The following is a 22,612-nucleotide window of genomic DNA, read 5'->3' on the forward strand; positions in this document are numbered from 1 at the left end:
GTACTGGAAATGCAGGGTCACCACAGTCAACAAATACCTTAAGGAATAATGCCATTTGCAACACTGACTGTCATGGCAGGGTTAAACATCGTTTTCAGTTTAAAAAATAGTTCGTGTGACTGCGCGAACAGGGATAATAACCCATGAACTGCAGTTTCTCTGTGCAAAACAAACGGGAAATTACTATAGAAGAACAGCAATTTGTAGGATATGCCTTGCGTTGGCAACAGTGATAACAGGAGGGGATAGCGGGAAAATAACAGGAGGGGGGTGTGGGGGTAGAGGGAGGGAGTACCATTCAGGGGCGGGAGTACCATTCAGGGGCAGGGCTTGAAGAGGGTGGAAGAAATATCACTTCAATTTCGTCAGGAGAGGCAGACGGTGACTGATTAAGTTGAACCCATCTGTGCTTGGTCCCTGCTCCAAGGAGATCAACGCAAGTGACATTTGGCCAGCGCTGGACAATGAGGTGACAGCAAAGAAGTGTAAAGCTTAATCCAACAAATGGTAACCAATGGACAGGCTTCAAGCCCCTTACTGAAAACAATAGTGTCTCGCAAGCGTGTGCATGCGCTAGCGCCTGCTGTTGGAGGCTCAACCATAAAAGGCTTTTACACTAGAAAGAGCAAAACTAGTGTTGCCTAGCACATCACTCAGGACCCCAAAATAAAATCACCCCCCAATTATTTGGTTTTTACCCATCGATAATTTTAGGTTGTGTAAGGCCCCACAAATCATCTGCCCCTGCTTGCAATAGACATGTGGGGCAGAAGAACAGTGGAGAAGCAATGCATACCTTGACCTCTCCACCCCTTTCCACAAGTAAAAAAAAAAAAACCTAGTCTTCTGCCACCCACCACTCTCTGTGCCTTTTCTTCCTTACCTCCAAAAGCCTGCTCTCCAGCACTGGTCTGACAGGCTCTCAGGTAGGCCAGGCAGAGCAGCCTTGAATTCCTTTATGACAAACAGTGGGTAACAAGTTCTGTTACCCACTGCTGCTTCATCATAGCCGTCAATTACTGCGCTGCAGAATCCAATTATTACTCTAATGACTTCTTGCCATACATAACAAGATGAAGGAATATCATAAAACATGAAATGTTTCTAAAGTTTAGGAAGAACAAAGAAGTCCAGGCCAGAAATTGACTCAGGGCTGCTATAGTACCACAAACATTCCCACAAAAGAACATACATTATTTTTGCATCTACTGTATCCACCCACAGATGTTGCATTTTTAATGTCACAAGAAGCTGCTGCTAATGCACTAAAAAGGCTGCCAACCATGTTCCTCACTTCTTTACCTCTGAAGGCGGCAGCCAGGCGCACACAATTATTAAGAGAAAGCGCGTGTTTCCTACCTAACAGTTGGAGGTGCTAATTGTAGGTCGCTGTGTTTGAGAAGAGGTGGGGTTTGGAAGAAAGGCTCTTGGGCACAGACAGATGCAGTTTAATGATGGTTACAAAAGTCAGTGAGGTGAGTGGTACACAGATGACAGAAACAGGGAGCATGATTTGAATATCGACAAGCCCAACCCAGCCGTTCTTCTTTACAATTTGGAAAATCAATTGAACCGCATAATATACCAAGACAAATCAATTTTTCATGGGCATTGTATAAGTGATTATTATATTATAATTATTATTACCATTAAATATTACACTGGTGATCTTCTTGCATACCAAAGTGGGCCTTTTGCAGGTTCTTTTTTAAGTGGTTCAGGGTTATTTTTTCATTAAATTTATATTACGAATTTGGAGCCCCTATACTGCTTCCTTACTGAAACTGCTTTTCTGAAACCGCTCCTGATTTTTTTGTTTTTTGAAGAGGGTGGGGGGTTATTTAGCTCAAACTCAACCCAAAGGTATCAGAGTGCTTTACATGAGCACCAGTTGCGTCACAGACAGACACATTCATTTTTGTTAGGCACGTGGAGATTATGTGATTTGCCCAGAATCACAGGACGTTGAGCGTCCCGGCCGAGACTCGAACATGGTTCCTAAGCTTTGTGGTCAACTGCTCTAGTCGTTAGGCCACATCCTCTCCTCAACTTATTACCAAACTCCTAGTTAAAACATTTTAAGAACTAATACTAATGTAATTTTGAGCCCAGGATTTAAAGTTAAAGGTTATCCATTATTGCTGGTTTTAAAAAATAAACTTCTGTATCAGGAAGTTTTACCAGTGAGACGTTAGTTATATGAAATCCTTGCTTAATTTGTAAAACAATAATAACTATAATAAGAATAAAATAAGTACCCGGAAAAGATTATTTTCAGGAAGCCATTTTTGCAATGTTATAGACGCTGCTACATGCCCCAGATAGATGCAAATAATATAATGATAGGGACAGACTTTAAGGCCCTAGTTTATTTCTATTTTGTATTTCACAGAGTGCTTAATTTGTGCCGGCGTAGGCCGGTGCCAGCACCAGTACTTATTTCATTACACCGGCACTTATTTATGACAGTCCAATAAGAAGACAGGATTTCCAAAAACAGGAGCCGGGTACACTCATAGATAAGTGTCGGGGTTAAAAAATAAGTGCTGGTGCGAACACCTGCACAAATTATGCGCTTAGTGACATAAAATAGTGTATTGAAGTAGGGCCCTAAAGTCTGTTCCTACATGGATTTTAATGTTGGGCAGCAACATAAATCTGTTTTACTTGCATTTTTTAAACATAAGTAATGCTGAAAAATACTACTCCATAACGGCAAAATACTTCGGCCCTTGGCCTGGCCTAAGGAACTTCCCTATGCTTCATTTTGAAATGGTTGCAGTTTATTGTGAGCGCTGCATATATATCATGAATAAAATAAATGTATACAACTGGTACAGGAGTGTTTCAGAAAATAATAATACAATAGTGATGAAGGAGATTACTCATTCTAAGAAATCAACCTTGTTTTTTCTTAGAAATCAATTCCTTTGATAGATGATTACAGTAAATCTTTGCTTAGCTTGCAACTTCAATATTAGTGTGCTAATGTTTTCCTGTGTAAAACATATACATGTTGGAGGGGGGACCCTCCAAGGATAATTGAGCTAAATTGCTTTCCAGAGCATCATGTAAATCCGTGCACCTCGGTAGGTGTGCTCATGTACAGAGATTTCCCCCGGGGTGAAGTTGGGACGGCCAAACAGCTGCCTCAGTGCCGCATGTCGCTCTTTGATTATGTCAGCGAGCAGGGCTAATGTAGCCCGTCATCTCTTGGGACAGAGTCTAATAGCACTGCGCAACAATAACACATTGTCTTTTAAAACAACAAACCCAGAACGTTAAACTTTAATTCACCAAAATAAATAAGCATGTATCCATCCGGCTAAGCGGTGGTTCCGTCTCTTTTAAGAAACCTTTTTTCAAGGGTACATCGTTTTGCAGTGACCCAGTTGACTGGTTGTAGAGTGTATTATTAGAGTTTCTCCAAGGGGCGCACATCTCAAAAACGTGGCCACGGACTGTGCTTAACTTGAGCTGGTGTGAGCCACCGGCGCTCGCTTTTGTGGACCTTCACTTATTTGTACCCATCAGCCATTGCGACAGCAAGAGAGAATGAAACACAAGCGTGACAGGAGGACTGAAATAGGAAAACGGGCACAAATGGAGAAAGCATTGACCCGATAAAGTGAGCTAAAGGGGAGGGGGTGCCTGGGAGGGAATTACAGAGGCTTGAGGCGGATTCAGGTCTCCGCAGCCTTGGTATTCGGCACGCTGACATTTAGTAGCGCCAGCCGGACTTCTGAGCAGCACTTCGAGCATCGGCACTCGTTATTTTACAAATCAAGCACTAGGCAAGTGATTGATATTTTCACATATCTCTGGACAATGTATAGCTACTTATTTTTAGGCATGTTTAGTAATTTTTGGAAGTTTAGTCATTTTTGGAAGTGTATGTAAACAAACAGAAACCCTTCTAGCATCATTGTGAAACCAAATTTTCCTTATGAGTTGCACAGATTAGTCGTGGTCCAATTTGGAAAAATCTGAGAATATTGTAAAATTTAAGAAATGTATTTCAACCGCATACTTTGCTGTCGGCTTTAAAGCATAAAAGTATTATAAATGCAAGTATACGGTACCACGCCGGTAAGTACCACAAAGGCCTTTTTTGGTATTTTACCATGCATTAGTTTACCATGCATGTTAGTATTTTTTTAAATGATGTAAGTGTATCATCTAAAATAAAAAGGAGGGATTTTAAGGTTATTTGATTAGTAAGGGTACAGGGTGGTAAGGGCTTGAATGAGGTTTATTAGGGTTCAGGGATTCGTAAGGATACGTGGTTGCAAGACATTTGAATGGTTCAAGGATGGACAATGGTACATAGCAGTAGGGTTTTTTAGGGTTCATGGATGGGTATGGTGTAGTAAAGGACTTTTAGAGTTCAGGGATGGATAAGGGTATGTGGTAGAAAGGGGTTTGCAGGGTTTTTTTTTTGAGTCCAGAGAGGGGGTAATCATGCAGGTCACTAACAAGTTTTTAGGGTTCCTAGATGGTAAGGGTACAGTGTAGCAAAGTTTTTTATAGAGATCATGGATGTGTATGGGTACGAGATAAGGGTTAAGCGTATGAAGAAGTAAGGCGTTTCTAGGGGTCAGGTATGGATAAGGGCAGGGGCATTAAAGGTATGAAGGGTTTATGGTCTTGGAAGGGTACGGAATATTGAGGAGTAAGTGTAAAAAAGTAACAAAGGGAGAAAAGGGGGGTGGAGATAGAAAAAAGAGGCCTTGGGGTGGAATTCATCCAAATGTAAATATGTATGTTTAAAAAAAAGGGGTATAGGGGATTCAAACTCCCCCCTCCTCCCCCCAAAAATATATACGATGATTTAAAAAAAAAAAAAAAAAAAAGGATTTGAGGAATTCCTGCAATAAGATATCAATAGATACCACTGTAATATGTTGTTCAACATGTGGGTCCCTCTTTAGTCTTTAACAAGATGGAGGGGGTCCATGATTATCTGAACAAACAGGCATGCTACTGGGAGAACAGTGGAAAGGAGGACAAGTTCTTGCAGTTTGTAACAGCCTGAGGGTGTGGGAAAACTTCTTCAGGCTTGACTGAGTGCATGAGCTTCTCCACGCATTGGCTGGTGAGACGAGGTGCTGTGAGTTGATGGCTCACTCAAAAATGCTACGAGCGTACCAGTATGTGCACGGTGGGAGTAGAATTATAGGAATATTAGCTCCTCCATGTGGGAGTGGATCAGTAGGATTCATGACTCTGCTGGAGGGAATGAGTCTCTGGTATGAGGGAATGAGTCAACAGCGCTAACTGCAGCAGTAATGTCTCCTCACTGCATAGATGTAATCGGTTAAAAAAAAAAGTTTAAAATGGAGATTGGTAGGGGTCTGAAGCAGATTTCTACATGGGTTCTTCTGAAGGAGCTGGAGATTAATTGCCACACATTAATGCCCATCACAATATTTCATTACTAACGTCATACGCTGAGTTAACCCACCCACTAATGGCCCAGCTAATGGGAATTAATATTCAATATTCCCTATACAGTACAAATTCATCAAACAAATGAAAGGTGTGTTATTACTAAAGTAAAACCAATATAATGCCGTCTCTTGGGTCATATTGCCAGTGATATATAAGACAGAAGAACTTGCCATCAGCAGATAATGACAAATACCACTGACATTCAGTGAACACAACCATCAATTTTCTCTCTTATTTACATTCATAAAGAGGTTGGTTTACAGCACCAAGGTTCGACGTGAACGGAGCCAATGAACTGAAAAGATGATGTTCTTACTTTGGTAGTTGCAGCTGTAGATGAACTGGTGCCGAGATGTGTTGTGGTATCACTGCTAACAGTGGTGGACGCTGAAGAGACAGGTGTAGGAAGCCGAGCGCGGACAATAGGCAATGGCAAAAGTCCAGGTCGGTTGTTGCCATTAACACCAACAGTATTGTTACAGTTTGTAGTATTCACATGATTCCCAACGCTCCCAGCCTCCGCGATAGTCTCTTTCAAACCGGCTATGGTGGCGAGACATCTCGATATGAGAGCGGCTACAGTTGTGACTCTTTCTCCTAATAGGGAAAGTGGGAACCTGAAATAATAAAGAGTGATGGGTTAATGGAATCTGAAAAGCAAGCACGTACAACCAAAATATATATTTTTAAGTTACTGGTAACATGAACATTGCATCCCCAAAAAAAGCATGTTTCGCTTTTGGATGGGTGCAACATCGTTGAAAAAAAGTATTTATGGCTTTCTATAAACACATATATATACACTCAGAACTTAGTTAAGAAATTCAATTACTGAATTGAAACCTTCTAAAAGCAGACAAAGAGCATGCTTCAATGAATTTTCTAGACTAAGATCTCAAGGAGCTAAACACTTTAATGCTCTGTAAAGGAAGCCTCATGCAGACAAGTTGGTGACAGGCATTCAGCTGCATATCAGACATCTTGCCCTTTCGACCAAAACTGCATCAAGAAATCATGGTAAGGGATGATAAAGGGTGATTGATTATGTGGTAGTATAGTACCTGAGATGTTTGAATTCAGTTATCGAATTACTTAAAAACACAATGATTCTTCTGATTTGTTAACAACTGCATGTACAAGTAAGTCCTCAAGGGATATATGGCCAACAACACCTGCCCCAACCACAGAGCACTAAACTTTAATCCCACTCATTACAAGAGTGAGTAGGGTTTCAAAAACTGTGGTCCATCTCAACTCCTCCGTCAGTAGTAACCCCGGGAAGTGAGCCTGATCTAAACATAAAGCTCCACAGGAAGCTAAAACGGCTGCTAAAAGAAGGAAGTTATGTACTTACAAGCAGTGAGAGTCCAACTCAACATCCAAACCGCTATGCTATGCACAAAGTGAAGAGGGTACCTTTGTCATAGGGGACATCTCGTAGTCTAACCAAATCATGAAATAGGCAAAGGTCAGTGATTTAAGCCTGGACTCGGCCAACCCTTAATGTTATCCGAGTATTCATATATGAAAAATGCCGGTTAAGTGTGTTTTTTTTTAGATAGCGCTTAGAACCTCTATATTTGTTTCTGGTTCACAACATAATACGTATCATGTGCTGTTATTAGTCCGTCATATAAGTACCCATTGATAGTGGCCCCGTTGATAGTGGCATCCAACCTATTGAGGACAACAACATTTAAGAACTTTCTCATAATCCACATAAAATTACCCATCATTTAGAAAAGTAAACAAACACTTTGATCCCTATTAAAAAACAATCAAAAGGCTTCTTTTTCATAGCCATCTGCCACTGCAATGCACTGACAAGGTGGGAAAATGAAGCTGGAAGAACCGCTTTATCACTGCACATTGGTCGTGGTATTGCGATATCCCAAACAAGGTCCACTTTTATAAGAACAACTAGGTCACAATATCATCCATACCTCCTTCTGAGGACGGTGGCAATCCAGCCTCGTCTCTTATTGCATCCCCTCTTTCCCATAGCAGGCCCTGCCTGTTCTCCCCCCACAGTGGAAAATCCAAAGTCACTAGGCACCCCGCCGTTGGCTCGAAAGATCCTTGTAACCACCAAAAGGAAAAGGATTGCTAGTCCGCGCAAAAGAAGCTCTTTGAAATTGTGCAAGAAACCAAGGAAACATGGGACCAAGGGCATAGGTACTAAAACGGGTGAGGGTTTGGGCCCGATCAATCATTCTTCTACCAAGGGGAGTGGTCCCAACCTAGAAAAAGCAGGTGCAGCTCCCTTTTTTAGTTACCAGCCACCAGCTCCCTGTGTCCCTGTTTCTATTGCACAAATCGAGGAATTGCTGAAAACATTGTTGTCCCCGATTGTCGACAGAGTAACAGGGCTGAGTGACAGGATAGACAGGTTTAAACAGTCAACCCTAGATAGCTTTTTTTCGTTGAAAGCACTGATTAAACTACATTCTAGGATAAGGGAAGAGGGACAAGGAGGGCCCACTGGAAACAGGAAAGCCGCAGAGCCCCAGCAGGCTTTGCCTGTTGTACCCTCTGCGGCTATCTTGGTAACTCCCCAATTGACTGACAATATTCCCTCAGTGCCGCTTGTGGCTACCTCTGGGAGTATTCGCCAAAAAACGCAAGTCCATCCAAGTAGCCCCATCCCTCTAAAGTCCCGGGCACGAAGCCGGGCGGGCTTGGTCCTGCTAAATCGAAGGGAACACCAAAGGGGACGGGTAAAGGTAAAGTTAATAGTCAGGCTTGTCCAGCCAAAACTATGAATAATAATCCTGCTCCTATCCACCCACAAACACTATCAACAAAAGCTGTCCCAAAAGTTCCACTACCCAAAGTTGCCCCAATATCCCCTCCTATGGACCTACCTCCAGACTGTCACCCTTATGTTGTTGTCCTTATAAATGTACCCACCCTGAAGGCTGATCAAAATGAATCCCCCCAAGCCTTAACAAATAAAACGTTGCACTGGCTAGAGTCCAACAGACCCCTTCCTAGGGGCCATAATGGATCAATTATAGAAGCCAGAAGGGTAGGGTGGGTTGGGTGGGTCATGGCCACAAGCATTTGGAAGGAGACTGCGTGGTGGTGAATTTTAGGGATAGTAGAGTAGCACAAACTATTTGCAAATACAAACCTAACTCCGGGGGGCCGGGAATTGGCATAGTGGACTTAACCTTTTTTTACCCAAGACAAGTCACCCCCCCGATTGGCCGAGAGTTCGGCATGGGTTGGAGCAATAGCTCCGCCTATTGTGAATTTCCCGCTAATCCTCAATTCTATCCTCAGGCAGTCTGGCCATCGACAGGGTGGAGACCACCGGGTTATTGAACCGACGGCATCGCTGGGGAGGTCCCTGGAGTTGGTGGTTCAGGTGATGTCACTGAGCTGAGAGGGCTGACCATTGACCATGGTATACTCCCTCTGAGTATGGCAATCCCCACTCCCATTCAAGTGAGTAATCAGCTTCCCGGGAGGCAAGGTGGTGTTGGCAGCCAAACGACCCAGGACCCGTTGAAGGTGAGAGGAGGCCTCGACTCTGGCGGTGATCCAGCTGTGGCGGATCCAGTTCTTAGGATTTTCAGCTGGAACATCGCGGGAATCGATAGGAAGTTGGGGCTGCCTGATTGGAACGCTCTTGTGGAGGGATATTCCATCTGTATATTCCAGGAGACGTGGGGTAAGGAGCCCCGTCATAAGGTGGGATACTCATCCCACTTTGTTCCAGCTGTTTCCCCTTTGTCAGGGAGGGGTCGCCCTGCGGGTGGTCTCCTCATTTGGGTTGCTAGCTCCCTAGATTGCAGGGTGGAGGAGCACCCAACAAACTCACCAGACATCCTCAATATCACGTTAAAGGATCAACGGGGTTGTCTGCTCCTAGATATTTTCAACATCTATGCTAGAGGCACTAGGGGAGGCGTACAATCACCCACCATTGCTCTTTTGGAAGATCTCCTTAGGCAGCGGCCAAGAAAATCGTGCACTTTGGTGGCGGGTGATCTAAATTGCACGTTCGAGCCCCTGGGCCCTGATGACGTGCTAGGCATAGAAGAGGAGGATTCGAGAAAGGGGATTCCGATCCTGGCTCTGCCCCCCATCAAAAGGTGGTCACAAGTGGCGTTGCAGATCAACGCCCTCAATTTGGAATTTGATCTGAGGGCGGTCAATGGGAGGTCCAAATCTGATTTGATTGGTGCACACACCTACAATAGGCCCAATCATACGTCTAGAATAGACTACATTCTTCTTGACGTAAGCCTATGGAGCACCCTGAGTGATATGGAGATTATTCAGACCATTGAGAGCGATCATAATCTTCTCTCTCTTGTATTATCTCCTGAGTGGCTCAGGGGCAAGGCTGGATTACATCCTCTGCCGGGATCCAACTTCCAGATGGCCAGTGTATCTAACTGTGGGAGGAGATTGAAGCGGGCCAAGCTTGTCTTGTCTGTTGAGAAAGTCTCAGCCATAGGGGCACTGCTGGCTGCAGCCCAGAGTAATCTGGGCTCATTGCCCCATGTGCCTGAGGAGGCCACGCAGATTTTTTGTGATCTAACCAGGGCCCTAAGTAAGCTTTTCATCTTACCCACAAGCTCTTCTGGTGCTACTAATAGGACCAAACCCACAAATAGACAGGGATGGTACACAACAAAATGCAGGACCCTGAAAAAAGCCCTTATAGGGGCAGTTAAATCTAAGTCCCAACTAGCAATCAGGGTAGCAAGGAAGGTCTACTCCCACACCTTAAGGGCAGCGAAAAGGAGTGGGAGTAGAAGTTCTGGGAAGACCTGTTGGTAGCAAGTAAGGGAAAGGATGCAAGGTGCTTTTGGAGTTTGGTTAGAACTAGGAATAGGCCAGACGTATAGCTGGTTACGTGTACCATCCCCGCCCAGATCTGGTACAACCACTTCGAGGCCCTGTATTCCCAACCTGAAGGGGTCCTTAGTGAGTCTTTCTCCCTGGAAAGTTCTTGCTAGGGGCAGTGATGACTTTACCGCGAGGGAGGTGGAGGCCGTAATTAAGTCCCTGGTCCCATTAAAAGCAGCTGGGCCGGATGGGATACCAGGTGACTTGTTACAAGCCGATCCGAATGAATGGGGTCAATTGGTCGCTACGCTACTAAACGCAATCACGAGGGGCGCACTAGTGCCTGATTCCAGGAAGGGGGCGGAGGTTGTCCCGATATTCAAAAAGGGGTGCCGGGACAGCCCCGCCAATTACAGGCCCATTAGCCTCATCGACTCTTCCCAAAAGGTGGCTGGGAAGGTGATTTTGGGGCGGGTCCTCCAATGGGATGATGACCACAAGATACTGTCTGACTTCCAGGCAGAATTCCTATCAGGCACTGGGACGATCGAACAGGCCTTCAGGTTGATGCTCCTGTATTGGACGGTGGTGGTGCTGGGGAAAGGCAGTCTTTACTTGGCCTTCATTGACCTGAAGACTGCCTTTGACCTAGTACCTAGGGAGGAATTATGGAGGGTTCTGCAGGGGCTGGGGCTGCCCCCCTACATCCTGTCGCTCTTGATTAAACTTCATACTGATAATTATGCACAGGTGCGGTGGGGCACGAATGGGGAGAAAACCAACAGGATCCTGGTGTGTAGGGGTGTCCGCCAGGGATGCGTGTTAGCTCCCACACTATTCTCATTTTATGTGAATGGTGTGGTAGTGCACCTGCTTAAAGAACCAGCAGATGCCCCGTCCCTGGCGGGCACTCGGATCCCCGCCCTGCTCTTCGCTGACGACACCCTTCTTATCGCAAAGACACCTCGGGGTCTTCAAAAGCTCCTCAATCGCTTCCAGGAGTTCTGCTCTCTCAGGGGCCTGACGATTAATGTAGACAAGACCAAATTTTTGACCATGAGCCCTCCTAAAAAATTAGGACCCCCCCGGTTTTAAACTCTCTTCCCCTGGAGAGGGTCTGTGAGTTCGATTACTTGGGGATCCGCCTTAGTAATTCCATGAGCTGGTCCCCACACATTCAAAAGATGCTGCTTAGCCACAAAAGGGTTACTGGTGTCCTACTCAGGGAACATCGTTCATCTGCAAAACATTGCATTTCCCCGGTTATTGACATTTATAAAGCCAGAGGGGTTACTTCTGCCCTGTATGGGGCAGAGTTGTGGGGCACCTCAAACCTTGAGGTATTAGCTAAAGCGGAAAGTAAATTCCTGAAAGAACTAATGGCGCTCCCACTGAGCACACCCACAGTCCCGGTGCTTCTTGACTTGGGCTGCAGATCAATTGCGGACCAGGCGCGCCTCCGGCCTTTGCTCCTGTGGGCTCGCTTGTGGAGGGTCCCTGAGCTAGCCTCATATGCAGCAGGCTTGTCTGAGGTGATCGCAATGGAGGGATGGCATTGAATCAAATGGCTAAGGGATGTTAAGAGCCTATTGGGAGAGCTGGGGTTGGATGACTCTTGGGCTACCCGCTCTGCTCCCCCCAAAGCCACCCTGAAGAAACTATACTGGGAGTGGGTATCGTCCAAACTCATTGGCAATCCTCGTCACTGCAACTCGACCGCAGCATTCCTAAGAATCAAAGACGTGGTTGCATATGAGCCTTATCTGGCTTAATATTTCTATTCCATTGGACAGGGCTCTCTACTTTAAGCTCAGAGTGGGTACTCTACCTTTAGGCAACCTGGTGTCCAGGTGGAAATCATCTTCCCAGTCCTCACCCTTCTGTGGTCTGTGTTCGACACGGGTGGAGACGGTGGCACACATTCTTTTTGAATGCCCGGACTATTGTGCTCCAAGGAGGCGCTGGCTTACACCAGTGTGCAGACTTTTAGGTACACGACAGCATTTGGTGGCCCTCCGTATCTTACTGACTGATACATCATCCCCCATTGTTTGTGGTGTTACTAAATTCTTAAAATGGGTATGGGTGATCCGTTCTAAAAGGCTTTCCATTTCAATTTAATTCTTTTTTAATTATTTATTACAACAGTGTTGATTTTTTATCCTTTTTAAATTTATAATGTATTTCATCTTTGCCTTAAGAATGTAATTTCTAATGTATGTACTGCTTTTAAGATATCTATGTATCGAAATAAAGCATATATCACTCACTCACTCACAATAACAATACAAGAGCTGCCAAGGCCAAAATAGGGGGCGGGGGAACGGGGGTAGAGTTTGAAGCCCAACCATACGTTTTCCATGTCTAATATTTTCCCAACATTTGCTTCTCTCTAAATGAGGCACTAAGTAAAGTTTTGTAACATTCAAGTAAATGTTGCAGAAGTAGGGCTAAAGTGCTAATCTAGTTGTAAAACAGAGCAATGTACACAATGGCGGTTTCACATGCAGCAGTGAAGACAAAGGGTGACACAGGATCAGGGAGAGGGGACGCAACATAAAGATTGGGAGTGGAAATAACTAGTGGGCCACATGTATGAAACGATTTTGCATTCACAAACCGAGCAAATTGAAAAATCTGACAGTTTGCAAATGCAAAATAGCCTCTCAAAATGTATGAAAGGCTTTGTAGTCACAATTTTAGGTAATCGCAAAAATTGCGATTACAAATAGGGAATCGAAATTTGGGATTCCCTCAGTACATGTACCAAGCATTTTCTAAATTCAAATGATTACAAGTTGATGGTAACCATGTGCAAACGTGCCCTATGGTATGAATGCACTTTAAATGTGCAAACATTTTTTCTGGAGCGGGGGGGCTTTAGGCCCCCGCGTACCCTTGGTATTGCATTACCTAATTTCCGATTACCAATTAGATAATCGCAAATTAGGTAATGCAAAACCATTCGCACCTAAGGGGTTTCAGGCCCATAGGAATGAATGGAGAGGTATTACCTAATTGGTAATCGCAGATCTTCAGGAATCGCTATTAGGTAATCGTTATTTTGTTACATACTGTTTTGCATTTCTTAAATAACAATTACCTAAAATGCGCTATTTAGGGAATGCAAAATGGATTTTTGATACATGTGGCACCAAGGGTGCTCAGCTGAGGCCTACAGAGGGAAGGTCAAGACGGTTAGAAATGTGCAGGGCTGCAGGGTGGAGAGAAGTACATTGAGACGTCTATAAGGGTGGCTCATGAGACGTCTTTAAGGGTGGTTCGATTCATGGTGATTACACTGTGGCGAGAGGAGTGGGTGTGGTAAGTTGTTCAACTAATGGAATATATTACATAGCAATTGTGCACCTGGCTGATATTGATTAAATTGATTTTGCACTGATGCTGCTTCTGAATCATTAAACACTGATATTACTTAAATGTTAGTCACAGCTTTCACATTTGAAAAGTTAGTATTTTCATTTCTCAAACAGCAAAAATAATGACATCTTTTTTTTCTCCCTCAAATACAAACTTATTCACTATATAACATGAGGTATCACAATGTCAATCTGTCTTTTGATCAGTCATCCTTCTTTCATTGGCAGAACTTTAATAAACAACACACTTTATTTCACCATTACCAAGATCCAGATAGAATAAAGGATTCACATCTAGTTCACTCAGTGGACACAGAAATCCGTTTCCTCAGGTACACAACAATGAACAATGACAAATCAAAATCGTTCACTTATACCCTTAGATAAATGTCAAGACTCTCAGTATCAGCCCTCTTCTTCTTCTATGGTTTCTTTTCTATATTCCTATATTTCAGTACAAAGGCAAAACAAGTAAGAAGTAATAAACTGACTCTTTTGTTAGAAGTGTGAAGACACTTCTTTATAAGCCACACAATAGTCCGGTACAAAGTGTGTCCAACAGAAGAACACGATGGCATCCTTTGTCATTGGAAACCTGACAGACGTCTACATAGATACAGAAACTTGTCAAAAACACAAGACACTACAATTGACACTGCAGTTTGGCTCCGTGAATCAATTATCTTCAAAAGATGTGTAAGGTTTTTGAAAAGAGGACTAAAGGATATATATTCATTTTAGGAGCTTGTTCGAAAGTTGAAAGGATTCGTAAGGTTTTAGACTTCTTAGCCACAGGCAACATAAAACATAATAAATGTAAATCCCACAAAACAAAGTTTTGGTTTCCCGTGAGATCTATGCTCTCCTTTCAAGAAACTACAATAGTTTTCTCTTCATCTTTTTCTCCTCCGGTCTCCATCACATATTTTATTTATTGTTTATAGGTACTTAGAAGTACTTAGGGCCATATGTATCAAGCAAAATTGCGATCGCAAATGCCGAAATTCACATAATTTCGGCGTTTGCGATCACAATTTTGCTTTGTGGTATGTATGAGGCAAATCTGCGTGCAAAATAAGGAATCGTAAAATCTGCGATTCCTTATTTTGCAATTGCATTTAAGGAATCGCAAATTTTGCGATTCCTTAACTGCAATGTAAGAAGCACCAAAAAAGTGCAATTTGGCTTAAAGAAATCGCAAATTACCATCAAATTCAAGTTGGTGATAATTTGCAATTTCTTAGAAAAATTCACTTTTTTGCATTTTTCAAAGTGCAATGTGAAGCACATACATGCACTTAGGTCGTGCATGTGCGCCACATGTGCACCCATGCTTATTTCAGGGGTGCAACTGGGTGTCCTTTTGACACCTTTGCACCCTTGAAATTGCATTCTCAATTTGCGATTCGCTAATTGCTGATCACAAATTGAGAATGTCTTCCCATTCATTCCTACGGGCCTCTAGGCCCATAGGAATGAATGGGGAGGTATTCCTTAATTGCGAATCGCAATTTGAGATTCGCAATAAAGGAATATGTAGGATTCGCAAAATTTATTGCAAATCCTACATACATAGCATTTTGTGAATCTCAAATAGCGATTCGCAAAAAATCGCTATTTGAGAATCGCAAATGCGGATTTTGATACATATGGCCCTTACGGTCTAGAAACCGATATGTAGCCTTTATCTTAAGGAAAACATATTTATATTTAAAAATTCATTCAATTACATTGGAGCAGAGTCCAATCACCAACAATAAAAGACTGGCTTCGTGACCTCCTTTATTGTAACACCACGAGCGATGTTTATGCCACACTAATGCCTATGACCTCACGACCTCGGGATATTTGGCATCCTCTCAAGTATTATCTACAACTCCATCCTTTGGACGAGGCACCAGAATGAACTGCGCAAAGTATCCGGGTACATGATGCCCCGCTTGGTTTGCCTAGACAGGCAGCCCACTATCTGATGTCCGGATATTACATACAATGTAATGAAGCTTACTAAACTATTGATGCTGTCTAGTCTGATGTGATATGGTAAAAACACTGTGATTCCTACTGTACAATTTACTTACAATGCTCTCATGTTGTTGTTATGTTTATGGCATGCAAAAGATATATACTCTGTTAAATGACTCACAATCATAATGTATATCTCTCTTTGTATGTTACTTACGTGGCTGTTATCTTCCCAAATACAATAAAACAAATAAAAAACATTTATTCAAACAGGTCTTGATATCATTTCTTTAGTGAGGACTTGCTTATATTGAGGGAGAAAAATGAGTGAGGCTATATGGTTGCTGCAACCTCAGACGTTCACTTGCCCCTTGATATGATTAGTGTTTTATTTAATTATTTATTGGTTTATATAGTGCGAAAAAGGCCAGTGTATATATATATATATATATATATTCACTGAAAAAACCATAGGTTTCACACCAGTTATAGTTAGGTGGAAAGTTTACTCGCATAAAATCATTGAAATTCCCACGTTATAGTTAGTTGGACTCACTATAACGTGCGCGTGCAATGCACTGCTGATGACGTCACATATTACATCACTCATGACATGGTCAGTGACATCACTCATGACATCACTGATGACATCTCAAATGACATCACTGATGACAACATCCTTGTGACAAAGTGGCAGACCTCCTATCAGCATAAAATAACATTTGACACACACATTCAAAAATAGAAACCAACATTTTCTTAAAAAAGGAGAAACCAATACCAACTACAACAACTTATTAGGTAATTCCAACATCTACATACACATCCACTCATTCACCAACAGTTCTATATAGTCACTCATGCATGTACTTACTCATCACCTATACATCCTGTTACACACTAATACTCATCCATATAGTTACTCACACACAAATTCACACATGCAAATAAACTATCAAAAAACCATTTACTTGATTATACTGCTATATACACACCACTACACATACTTCGACAGAAACGGAAACATATTTACTCTCTTAAACAATCAATTATAAAAACACATACTCACTAACCCACCCATACACACAATCATCCACCCATACAGTCTTGCACACATGCTGTCTTCAAAACACATACAAATAGTGAGTCACTCATTCATGCATCTGTGCTCTAAGTAATATCCCCCACTGAACCATACAGGCACTGATACTGATACTCAAAAAAACAACTAATAACCCATATACACACTCATGTAGCTACTCACCAACCCATGCAGCCACTTATACACAAAGTGAGACACAGATATTTAAATATTTAAACATTACTCGCTAATATATGTATTCACTAAGATACATTTAATAAGTCAGTTAACCAATCAATTTTACGCAAAAAAACATCAATTTAGACATTTATTTACCCATTTATTCTTCCATCAACCTTTAGATATACATATATAAAAAATATTTATTTTTCAGAAAGATACACATTCACTGGAAGATGTCATGAGTGATGTCATTTGAGATGTCATCAGTGATGTCATGAGTGATGTCACTGACCATGTCATGAGTGATGTAATATGTGACGTCATCAGCAGTGCATTGCACGCGCAAGTTATAGTGAGTCCAATTAACTATAACGTGGGAATTTCAATGGTTTTATGCGAGTAAAATTTCCACCTAACTATGACTGGTGTGAAAGCTATTGGTTTTTCAGTGAATTTAATAGGTTTTTTAAATGCTAATTCCTAACTATAACTGGTGTGAAACCTATGTTTTTTTCAGTGAATATATATATATATATATATATATATATATATATATACAGAAATGTTAAGTGAGAAAATACTGACAGTATTTCTTTTATGCCTATTTTCGCACTGTCACTTTAAATAGAGGTGTATCTCTCGACACTCTTGTCATGTGATCAAGGCAGGGATCTGCCGAAACGCGTCGTGACGATATGGCAAGCACAGAAATAAATATTTAAAAATTTGCACTAAACTTGGGTCTTCCTCGTCTTTTCGTCCCCTTGAAGACGAGCCTTGCAGCATATAGCGCTGGACAGCTTTCCCCAGCGAAGAAGACCCCCTCCTCGACAAGTTGGCTCTGGATACAGAAGGAAGGTTGCTGGTACTGGCGTTCCGTGAACAGCTTTGCGGAATTAATGTGCTTTGCTTTGAATGCACCGGAAATCGGAAACCTTCGGAGCCCCCTGCTGTAGTGGAAGCCCTGCCGAGACCAGGAAGAAGGAGTCGCCCATTTCCGGTAGCCAGGCGAAGCTCGGAGGAGCGGGAGCTCGGTAGCTGGAATAAGCGGCAACGGATCCTGTGGCAAGGCAGTCCGAGATAATCAGCAGGTGAGGAGGTGTGCGCCCAAGTAGCTACGGGCAAAAGAAAGCTCGATATCTGTGTGCCAAGGCAGACAGAGACAGTTACCGGCATAAACATTGCTGCCGGGGGAACAGGATTAAAAGACAAATACAAAGCGCTTGAAAAACTAATGCGCAGGGAATCAGCTAAATGGTGGGAGGCTAAATCTTTACGAGGCTATTTGGATGTCAACCGCATACCTCGAGGGCTCAGGATAATGATAGCCCCTAATTATGACACACCGAATCCCCGCCTAATGGCTGAATGGGCAGAATGCAATTTAGATAACTCCAGGAGGTTGGTGGAGATTCTAGTGAGGCATGCGGAGAGTGACCGCGAAGAAATTTTGCCCAATATCGACTTGCTGCGCAGAGAAATAGAGGCGCTCAATGACCCACAAGAAATCAAAGACAAGTTTGAACAGGAAATGGAACAACGCTTACATAAAGAGGAAGAAAAAATCAAAGTGCGAAAAACGTACAAATTTAGACGAGATAAGGAGGATTGCGAAAATGGAAGGATTTTTACGTTTTCACGAAAATACGATGTGGTGAGGCAGAATGCAGGCAAAATGCCTAATCAACCCATTGGGTCATCGCATCAATCAGTAAATACTGCACCAGAAACCTCCTCGATCTCGGGGTCAAGTGTATACACAGAAAGTGGCTCAGAGGAAGGAGAGGGAAGCAGCAATGCCATTAAACCTACGATGGGGGAAGAACTGGAGTACATACGGCAGAGTAGGCGGGAGACTCTACGCTCTGCAACAACAGCGCAGCCGGCAAAAAACGGCGCACTAGGAGCAGGCGGGAGAGGAGGACCGCCCAGAAGAAACGCGACAGTGCGAGGAAGTTGGAACCGTGGTTCATGGAAAAAGAAAAACAAAAATCAGAATCATTGAGAGGAGGAAGAGACAATATGGCGGAGGTTGGAACGAACTCCAATACCATCATCAATTTGTCTGAAGTGACCCTCACAGTGGCGGAGAAGCAATTACTGTCACTAGGCTTATCTTATTGCCCAGGATCCAACTTCCAATATACACGAACCAGAGCGGACATCTATCTGTTTATCCGTAAATTAAAGCTCCAGAAATTCCATAAGCTGCAAACTAGGGGCAAATCGAAAAACATACCCACGGTTGACACAGGGAACAAGAACACTAACCTGGTGTCTAGTGATTTTGAAACTCTAGCTGCGGCTCAAAGCATCATTAATTCATCGGATATCGCATCGCAATATCAAACTTCACAGGAAAGTGAGATTTCTGTAACACCCTTTCCAATTTTGACTTCACAAGAAGTACGTAGTTTAGGTAACACCAAACCGGAAACTCCTTTCAAAAACAAGTCTAAATTTGTGCCAATTATGATGAAAGATTCGATAGATGTCTTTAATGAAATTGTAGTGGCACAAGTGAAAAAACTGAACAGGAGAATCCAATCCACAAAAAGACAACGTTCCAATGAAGAAATCAAATATGGACTATTAGTTGACAAATTGAAAAGTGAAGATAAGGTCGTAATAAGAAATTCGGATAAAGGAGGGAATATTGTGTTGTGGCCCCTCTCTGAATATCTCATTGAAGCAAACAAACATTTCGGGGATACCCAATGCTATGTCACCAGCACACCACTTAACTACAAACGTATGCAAGATGACCTATGTACTAAATTACTGGCTTGGAAGAGGTTGGGGTTGTTAAACAATGATGAGTTTAAGTATCTGAAAAAAGAATTCCCCAAAACACCGGTAATATACTTTATACCGAAGATACATAAGGACCGTGCAAAACCTCCTGGTCGCCCTATAATTGCAGCCTGTGATGGCCCACTTGAAAATCTAACCAGGTACATCTACTATTTTTTACAGGAGCATGTGGTGGGGTTGGAATCTTTTATAAAAGATACAGGAGATTTCTTACTAATGATCAACAAAATCAATTGGCAAGATGGGTATTATCTCATCACCCTAGATGTGTCATCGCTGTATACCTGCATCAGGAACCAAGATGGGTTAAGAGCAGTGAAATATTTCCTAGGTAAAAGGAATATGGAGTTTGCAGAACATAATAGAATGCTTATGGACCTATTAACTTTCTGTTTGGAACACAATTATTTTTTGTTTAATAAGCAAATGTATCGCCAAGTTCAAGGGGTAGCAATGGGGGCCAGTTTTTCCCCCAGCTACGCTTGTCTCTTTATGAGCTGGTGGGAAGAACTGGTCCTCAAGAGGCAATATACGGATATATACACAGAAAAATGTGTTTCTTGGCTAAGATACATAGATGATTTGATAATTGTGTGGAAAGGTACCAGAGAAGAAGCCATGGATTTTATTAGAGAGATCAATGTTAATGACATTAACTTACATTTGACGCACACTATAAGCAATTGTCAGGTATCCTTTTTGGATGTGTCAGTAAATATAGTTGAAAACAAGATATGTACAACCTTGTTTAGGAAAGAGACGGCAGGGAATACGTTGCTACATGCAACTAGCGCACACCCTAGACACCTTATACATAGCATCCCGTACGGGGAAATGCTTAGGCTGCACAGAATATGCAGCGAGGAGGAAGAACTCAAAAAGCATCAGCAGGAGAGCAAGGCCAGGTTCTTAGAGCGGGGCTATGGTGCAAAAGTGATTGATGCTGCAATTGCCAAATCCAATGTCAAACTAAGGGAGGAGCTCATAGAAAGTACGGTCAATCGTAGGCAACCAGAGATTGCTAATGCCCCAACAACTCATGAACCTCTCAGGCTGATTCTGACCTACAACAGACAGCATAAGGATTTACGTAAAATCATACAGCGTAATTGGCATGTGGTAAATGAGGATCCTGTGATAGGTAATCATCTCCCAGAGTTTCCTGCAATCACATATCGTAAGGCCACCTCCATGGCTGACATATTGGTAAAAAGCAGTCCTGAGTATAAGTATTCCACAGGTTTATCTTTGGCACGGAAGGGATTTTATAAATGCCCTCAGTGTAAAGCTTGCACATATGGAGTGAATAGGACCTCTTATCTTACTGCCTTCAGCACGACACCACAAAGTATCAAACATCATCTCACTTGTAAAAGTGAGTATGTGGTGTACGTCTTGGAGTGTAGTTGCAATTTGAAATATGTAGGGAGTTCCAAGTTGCCAGGCCATAGACGTATATTACAGCATATAAGGGCAATTAACAATAATGACCAGAGCTACCCTGTGGCCCGTCACTTCCATGATGTCCATGGTGGCAAACCCAAAGACCTCAGATATTTCCTGTTGGATACGGTACCGATACAAAGGAGAGGAGGGGACAGAGAGGGGATGTTGCGTAGACTTGAGACTCATTATATTTTCCTATTGGATACAAAACAACCAAATGGTTTAAATATGAGTGAGGATCTATATACCTACCTGGGTTGACAGAACAAACTTATACAGACACATGTAACTAAATTAGGTACTATGACCATCAACTGCTCTAATTCCATCTAACTTGCTTGAAAAAGTATGCTATCAGGATTTTTTATAACATTATCAAACTATGTATATAAGAAATGAAATACAGAATTTCTTTTAACACTGTTCTTATTGCAAATAGAGAGATATATTTTTGATACTATAGCTTACAATGATAACGAGATTTTAAAGATTTCTACTTTATTTATGGATGAATTAATTGTTTACCGGTTGGCATATATGATTAATTGTGGGAATCTTTCATGATAATGAGTATGGAATCTTATTATCCAAAATAATGGAAACCTGTTTTCTTACGTTCTAAGCTTAATTTAAGCTATAGTGGTCTCTGTAATAGGTTGGCTTCACAATAGTGCCTTGATGACTCTTTGTTTCATTTTATTTTATACGTTTAGGGAGCACTTTTCTGTTTGTTAGTCCTATATATAAAAAAATGTATATACAAAAAATATCACAATAAATAATTGAGTTAAGGGGTTGGTTCTAGGGATACACTGTGTATATTGTATAGGCATTCAGATTAAATACATACAAAGATGGATTAGATATCAAATGTGATACAAGGTAGTTGTCTGATATTGACAGAGGTGAGGTGTCAAAGTGGGATGCAATATTGCAAAATTAGCTAAACACGTAATAGGAGTCTGGCTATTCGATACACAGAAGCCAAAGGCTACCGCATTTAAGCACAGATGTCACTTTAAAAGATTGTTATAATATAACAATTTTATATTATGTATTATACATTATTGTTTGATTAAGAAATACTGACTGATTCTTGGACTTTGTATTTTACAGAAATGTTAAGTGTTAAGTGAGAAAATACTGACAGTATTTCTTTTATGCCTATTTTCGTACTGTCACTTTAAATAGAGGTGTATCTCACAACACTGTTGTCATGTGATCAAGGCAGGGATCTGCCGAAACGTGTCGTGACGATATGGCAAGCACAGAAATAAATATTTAAAAATTTGCACTAAACTTGGGTCTTCCTCGTCTTTACGTCCTCTTGAAGACGAGCCTTTCAGTATATATATATATATATATATATATATATATATATATATTACCTACTGGCGGTCGCCAGTAGGTATATATAGTTAGGATTTTTTCTCTATGGGATTTTTGAAAATTCTATGTCAAATAACTTTGGCGTTTGTGGACGGAATTG

The 22,612-nt window shown here is 42.0% G+C and overlaps 1 protein-coding gene across 1 annotated transcript in view; it reads right to left on the reverse strand.

Annotated features, from left to right (window-relative positions):
• The window catches only part of KLHL29 (kelch like family member 29), a 1,176,991-nt gene that overhangs the window by 862,387 nt on the left and 291,992 nt on the right, over positions 1-22,612 (reverse strand). Inside the window, 2 exon segments of the mRNA XM_078647716.1 lie at positions 5,768-5,954; positions 5,956-6,068. Coding sequence (XP_078503842.1) covers positions 5,768-5,954; positions 5,956-6,011 — 243 coding nt within the window. The 5' untranslated portion in view covers positions 6,012-6,068.

This window comes from Lissotriton helveticus, chromosome 6 (genome assembly GCF_964261635.1).
Source record: "Lissotriton helveticus chromosome 6, aLisHel1.1, whole genome shotgun sequence".
Taxonomy (NCBI): domain Eukaryota; kingdom Metazoa; phylum Chordata; class Amphibia; order Caudata; family Salamandridae; genus Lissotriton; species Lissotriton helveticus.